Here is a 7,302-nt window from a genome sequence, read left to right as displayed (position 1 = left end):
AGGGGATCTATTCCCACTTCTAACCTATGCAGGCACCATGTATACAGAGGGTGCACATACATACATGCAGACAAAACACAAAGTAATTAATTTTTTTTGTTTTTCGAAATAGGGTTTCTCTGTGTAGTTTTGGTGCCTGTCCTGGAACTCACTCTGTAGACCAGGCTGGCCTCGAACTCACAGAGATCCGCCTGGCTCTGCCTCCCAAGTGATGGGATTAAAGGTGTGCACCACCACTGCCCGGCAGTAATTAATTTAAAGAAGAGAGAAAAGGACGCTTGTCATCCTCTTGTAGAAGGCAGCCCGGGTCTCTTCTAGGTTAAGTGGTTTGTTTGAGGTCTGGCAGTGGTTAGGGAGTGGACTGGTTACCTTTGTCGCTGTTCTGACAACATGCCAAGGGAGGAAGGGTTTGTTTGACTCACAGTTTGAGGGTACAGCTTGGTTAGGGTAGGCACCTGGAGTGTGAGGCAGTGAGGAGGGAGGCGGAGGGAGGGGGAGGGATACTGGTTCTCAGCTCACTTTCTCTTTTTCATCCAGTCCAGGACGATCCTGGCCCATCGACTGGTTGTTCACATTTGGAGTGAGTCTTCCCACCTCCATTAACCCAACTAGAAACTTGCTCACAGGCATACCTAAATGTTGGTCTCCTTAGTGATTCTAGCTGCTGTCAAGTTGACAGTCAGTATTCCATCACGTGGGAAGATGCTGGCCTTTCTCAAGTATTTCCTTACTCTCTCAGCTGGGAAGATTCATTTCTTTTCCCTCCCCACTCGTCTCAGATGGGCCCTAGGGCCGTGCAGCCTCTGGAGGATGTGGCTGACTAGTCCACTCAGAGCTAGCCATGAGAGAGCTAAACAGTCTTGGGACCACGTCACTGCGTCCTCCCACTTGGGCTTGTTGCCCATGACTCTGCAGCCCATAAAAGCTGGGTATGCAGCAAGGCTGTATGCAGGATTCTTCTCCTGACTTGCTTGATCCCGGCGGCCTCCTAGGAGCTTGGTGGCCATGGCACAATGGATTCTGCTCCTTGTAGCTCTCCTGGTCCTGGGTCATGTGCCACCAGGTAATCACATGTGTGTGTGTGTGTGTGTGTGTGTGTGTGTGTGTGTGTGTGTGTGTGTGTGTGTAAATGAATACTAGGCTCCCAGGTCCAAGAGGCCAACTTAGTATTTAAGTTCTGGTCCCACCACTGATTTGTGGGGCAATGTATAGCCTGCATTTCAGTTTTCTAGTCTGTAAAATGGGAGTCACTCAACAGGAACTCATTTGAAAACCGTGCACTATTACGGTTGCTGGAGGCTGGTGGGAACAGATAAGAGGCAGACAGGTATCCTGTTAGGTGACAGATGTAAGAATAATGGAGGCAAGCTGGCTGTTAGAGTGGCATGTGGGGTGGTGTGGGGATGGATGGTGCCAGAAGGCCTCTGATCAGCTCTTTAAACTTTTAAAAACTTATGTTCTTTCTCTGTGCATGTTGGTGTATGTGTGTTTGTGCAAGTATGTGTTCAGGCCCACAGAGGCCAGGAGTGAGCATCACACTCCGTGGGGCTGGAGTTATTTGCACTTGTGTGAGCTGTCCGGTGTGGGTGCTGGGATCCGAACCCTGGTCCTCTGATAGAGCAGTAAGTGTGCTTAACCACTGAGCAATCCTTCCAGCGTTTAAAATCCCTTTTATTTTGATCTGAGTGTGATGGTATACACCTGTAATCCCAGTACTTGGGAGGCTGAAGCAGGAGGATTGAGGGTTCAAGGCCAGCTTGGACCTCCTGACTTGAAAAATGCCAAAATGTAAACAAAGGATGAGAGAAAAATTAAGAAAACTTCTGTTTTGGAAAGGCATAAAATATGCATAAACAGAGAATGATGTAGTGAACAGGTAAGTTGTATTTCTTTCCTCCCTTCCCCTGGAGATGGGACCCAGGACTTCATATCTGTTAAATACATGTTCAAGCACTGACCTATGCCCCTCTCCCCCAAGGTGAGTTCATTATAGACACATTTAACACCTGAAAAAAAAATAAAGAGTAATATAGTGAGATGAGTTTTGAAAACATTTATTGTAAGACATTTTAAGTGGAGGTAGAAAATGGTTTGAAGAGCCCAGATGCGCCAGGATACCGCCACAGCACTTAGGAGTGTGAATCAGCTCTGTTTCATTACACCTTGCCCTACCTCACACTATACATTTTGTAGAAGGCGGGTTTGAGCAGAGCTCTGAGTGAACAGAGGATTTCAGGAAGGCTGTCTCGGGCCGTGGGAACGGCAAGCGGTAAACAGCAGAGGGGGCCCGTGATGCCGGAGTGGGGCACGCACAGGCGTGGGAGGCTAAGCCCTAAGCTACAGAAACAAGGAATTGAGAGCAGATGAATGGGCATACTGTGTGGTGGAAACCCCAGCTCTGAGCTGGAAGGTCAAAGGTGATGCTATGCTAAGGGTGCTGACTGTAGGTGAGAGTTCTGTTTCTAAACCTATCATAGCTCAGTGGTCTGGGGCAAGCCCCTTTCTCTACCTGGAAAGTGAGGGAAATGCCCTCGAATGGATGCTGGTAGCCTCGGTCACCTGAGTTTCACCCTGATAACCTCAGTTCCTGCTTACCAACCATTTACAATGTTCCCATGACTACCCTCTGAAAGAGAGTGGTATAGACGAGCATCCAGGGCCGAGGTTACATTACCTGGGAAATAACAGCGCCAGGTTCACACGGCATTGTTCACTATTAGTCACACACCATCTTCAGACTGTGACTCTTAGAGATGGTGGGGCCATTTCTGGGCGATTCTATGCGTCTCTGCTGGGCTGCAAGGCAGGGTTAGAAGGGCTAGTAAACATACACATGGGGCCAGCAGCATCCACTGAGAACTCAGTGGGGTCTCTCAGTCCAGGAAGATGGAGGCAAGCCTTCCACTCCCACCTCCGGCTTCTGCGGGCTCTCTTCTTGCCTGATGTCACATGTCTGTAATGCGCTGTCCCAGACAAACCTGAGTGCTCCTGGTTCCCCCTCTTACCTGCTTTTGCTCCAACTGGCCACCACAGGATCCTGGCTCCATGGGGCACTTAGCACAAGCTCTAAGCATTTGCTTCATCTTTAACTGCCTTCTCTGCACTTTCTTTCACTTCAAATCGTGGTATCCCCACTGCTCCACATTTGTTGAATGAATAAATGAGAGGCTCTATCCATGCCATGACCCCCCAAAAGAAGACCAAGTTCCCCAAAGCCTTGCCCTTTGTGTGGGTGGAAATTCTCACACTAAAACCTGACATTAAAGAGGTCCCTTTGTGCCAGGGGCAGTCTGTGCAATGGAGGCTTTTTTGGTTTCACTCTGATTTTGCCATGTGACTATGATGATTTCATTAAGGTTATTGACCTCCATGAGCCTGAATTTCTCTACCATTATAACACGGATTGGAATGAGACCAAAGTAATTGTATAGTGCTACTAAGAGAAGTGTACTGGTGAGTGTTTTTACCTGGACAAGAAATTATTCTTTTAACCAGTGGTCTAACCTGTGACTTACTGGCTTACCTAGAATGAGATCTGTAAGCTCCATGATAGCCCAGTGCTCTCATTTATGACTCGTGGTCTAACAAATGACCAGAGAGCTAACCTGTCACCAGCATGGCCTAATCTGTAGTTCAACTTGTGACCAGTGGTCTAACCTGTGACCCACAGACTGCTCTCTGATCTGTGGTCTTCCTCCACACAGGAAGCAGTGAATTCAAAAAGTGCTGGAATGGCCAAGGGGCTTGCCGAAATTACTGCATGAGGCAAGAAACCTTCATGCACCTGTGTCCAGATGCTTCCCTATGCTGCCTCACCTACTCACAGAAGCCACCACCTGCCTCCAAGATCAGCCAGGAGTAGCTTGCTCTGGTGCCGGGACCCTTACTCCCAATAAAATTCGTGCCACAGGCTCTCTCTGAATTCTGCTCGCATGACTGTGTTCCTTTCCCCACAGGGAAGGGGATGAAGTCAAAGATGTGGGAAGGATGGTTGCAGGAAGAGGAGGTGCTGGGGAGAGTGGGCATTAATGATCAATCTAAATGTTCTGGTTTTGGACTAACTCCGGAAAAATGATTCATACTCTTGGCCTCCTTGGGCTCGTCATCCACACAGCGGGTAGAAGAATGCTGGGTGGTTAGGACTTGGCAGAGGGAATGCCAAAAGCAAGGTAGAGCTCATGAGCAATGAATGAGGATTAGTGATAGCGTGTCAACAAGCTAGTGAGTGTGGTTTGAAAGACAGGCAGCCTGGCTAGGAGGGGAAACGTCTTCCTCTTTGTCATCTGTTCATTACTCAGACTTCGTGAGTCCGCCCAGGTAGGCAGGGCCCTAAGAACTAGATTAAGCAGTTTTCATATGAATAGAAAGAGACCACAGAGGAAAGCCCATTCCTTCAAGATGAGGACCAATGATGCAGGAGGGTGGGGAAAACCACCCCAGCTGAATCAGACAGGTGCGTAAAGAGGCACAGGGTTCATTTCCCCTCTACCTGTCATGGTTGTGTCAGGATGGAAAAACAGGAAGTTCACCTTGCAGGGATCCCTCCTCACTGTGAAGGGAAATCTGGAGGCATGGGGATGTGGTTTTGTGGTGTAGTGCTTGTCTAGTGTATGTGCAGATCGATGTGCAATCCCCAGTAACACACACACACACCACCACCACCACCACCACTGTTTCTATGATACCCTTTTCTTGGACCACCAACTACACAATCACCAAGACTTCAGGCCCCACGTCCTGTTTAGAGCAGGCATAGGGGACTGGTTTTCAGAGAGTGAGTTGGTAATAAGAACTAATAAGAGTCACAGCTCTTAACAATAACATAACGCCAGGATCTATCAGTAACAATAACATTGGCAATGTAAAAGTTAAGACCCAGAAAGCAAACACTTTTTCTAGAACCTTCTTGGCTGACTTCTGCTTGCATCTGCTGGGTCACCGTGCTGACTCACAGCCACTTCTGGCTTAAGCAAGCCTGGAAAAGAAGAACTCCGCTTTTTAGCTCCTGAGGAGACATGAGCTCGGTAGAAAGGGGGTTACGAAGCTCCTCTGTCTGCCATCTTCTCTCTGGGATTGAGCCCACAGAGGGGCAGGGTCTATGGTGACTTAAAGGAATGTCAAGGGCAGAGGTCCCTGAGATTTCAGAGAAGGGAGCTGTTCTGAGGGGTGGAGGGGGTGAATCCGTGAATGGATCATAGCGGTCAGAATGAGAGGTTTGTGGGAGTGAAGGGTGCTGAGGTGACAGAGGGGCAGCCCTGGGGGACACCTGTCTGGCTGGGTGTTAACCCTTTAGTTCCTGGTCCCTGCAGTATTGCAGATGTGCCAAGGCAGATGGAGAGGAGGACAGACATGCCCTTGGAGCCCAGGAACAACAACATTCCGATGCTCAATCATTTCTGTCACAAAGTGAACTGTGTGGGGGTCGGAGCCCTGGCTTCCTCTCTGTTCCTGTGCGGCCCACACCAGGAACCGAGCAGCAGGCTGTTTAAGGGCACACCGTGGTAGAGTCAAGGTGGTAAAGCCCAGAAGCAGGAGTAATAAGAACTCCAGGAGGCCAGCTGAGCCACAGGGGTGGCCAAGAGGTGACTTAGCTTGGGACAGCCAGGAGGAGTCCGAGGGAGACCACACCAGACTGTCCTTAGTGGCGAGCACAAGCCGCCCATACCTTGGCAAACTCCAGCCAAGACAACACCAGTCTTTCCCATCTTCTGTCACACATGGGTGAAGCAGCTGGGGGAGAGAAGGGCCTTAGGAGACTAAATTGCCATCCGGATTAAACTTCTGGATTTAGGAAACCCCAAAGGGACATGACAGTTTGAAATGTCAGCTTGCCACGACACAGACCCAACTAGGAAGGAATTCTCAATGACACTCTCCAGGTCAGGCTGGCCCTGTAGGTGTGTCTGTGGAGGACTGTCCCGACTGGTAACTGAGGTCGGAGGCCTACCCCGAAGGTGGGTGGCATCATTTATGGCCTGGACCCTGCACTGTAGAAGAGTGAAGAAAGCTAGCTGAGACCAGACAGGCAAGCAGGCAGCATGAGCGAATGCGTCGCTGCCCTTGACTGTGGAGATGATGTGACCAGCTGCTGCCTCAACCTCTTAAGGATGGGCTGTAGCCTGGCACTCTAAGCCCAATGAACTCTTCCTTCTCCGAATTGCTTCCCTAGGTGGAATATTTGTCACAGCAACAGAAATGATACTAGAACAGATGCTGAATTACGGGTTTAAACCAATGGCTTTAGGCTCGGCTGGACCTAACCAAATTTAGTCCTGCACCCCGACCCCACTCCCTCAGTGTTTCAGAAAGAGCAGAGCAACTTCAGATGTAGCATGTGCGGCTTTGGGAACTTGCTCACGCCACAGGACTCAGGCTGTGGGACCCAGGGCAAGTCACTTCCTCAGCCTGTTTGTCAGGTTTCTTTGCTGCCAAGAGGAAATCACCACAGCCTGTAATGTGGGGGGGCTGGCAGAGGGTGTTGAGAAGGTGGCCTAGTGCTTTGAAAGTGCCCAATAATACAGGCCACTGTGATCTGTTACTGCTACCAAGCAAAAGGCATGCCCAGGCCATCTTCTCTGCAAAGTTCTCCCACAGAAGAGCCTCAGGAACTGTAGAAAGAGTTTCCATGGTTTCCCAGATACTGACGCTGCTGCAAAGTTTTATGTCAACTTGACACAAATTAAAGTCATCTGAGAGGAGGGAATCTCACTTGAGAAAACGCTTCCTTAAGATTGGGCTATCGGCAAGCCTGCAGGGCATTTTCTTAGTTAGTGATTGATGGGGAAAGCCCAGCCCATTATTCCTGAACTGCTGGTCCTAGGCAGACTGAGAAAGCCATGAGGAGGAAAGCCAGTCAGCAGCACTCCTCCATGGCCCCTGCATCAGCTCCTGTCTCCAGGTTCCTGCCCTGTTTGAGTTCCTGTCCCGACTTCCTTCTGTGATGGACAGTGATGTGGAAGTGTAAGCCAAATAAACCCTTTCCTCTCCAACTTGCTTTTGGTCGTGGTGTTTCATTGCAGCAACAGAAATCCTAACTAAGACCAATTGTTACCAGGAGTGGGGTATTACTGTGTTGTCGGAGAGGAGTGTGAATGGACTTTGGAACTGTGGGCTAGAAAAGCCATTGAGTGTTGAGAGCTCAGTGAGCCATTCTGCAGGAACTGGGAAGATAGGAATGTTGAGAGTAATGGCCATTATCACCTCAATGTGCTGAGGGATATAGTGTCTCCTGGGAAACATCTACAAGCCAAACCTTGCACAGAACTTGAGTAATCACTTAATTTTAATCCCATGAAAAACTGA

General features: G+C 49.3%; 1 protein-coding gene across 1 annotated transcript; it reads left to right on the top strand.

Moving 5' to 3' along the window:
* Positions 1-911: 911 nt before the first annotated feature.
* Positions 912-3,893, top strand: Defb124 (defensin beta 124). The gene is made up of 2 exons (XM_052726101.1): positions 912-1,063; positions 3,705-3,893. Exons 1-2 carry the CDS (start codon positions 1,006-1,008, stop codon positions 3,860-3,862), a joined length of 216 nt encoding a protein of 71 aa, XP_052582061.1. The 5' UTR covers positions 912-1,005; the 3' UTR covers positions 3,863-3,893.
* Positions 3,894-7,302: the final 3,409 nt, after the last annotated feature.

This window comes from Peromyscus californicus, unplaced genomic scaffold, assembly GCF_007827085.1.
Source record: "Peromyscus californicus insignis strain IS unplaced genomic scaffold, ASM782708v3 Scaffold_7__1_contigs__length_154581171, whole genome shotgun sequence".
NCBI lineage: Eukaryota > Metazoa > Chordata > Mammalia > Rodentia > Cricetidae > Peromyscus > Peromyscus californicus.
Note: the sequence above shows the minus strand (reverse complement) of the source record. Positions and strands in the feature narration are given on the sequence as shown.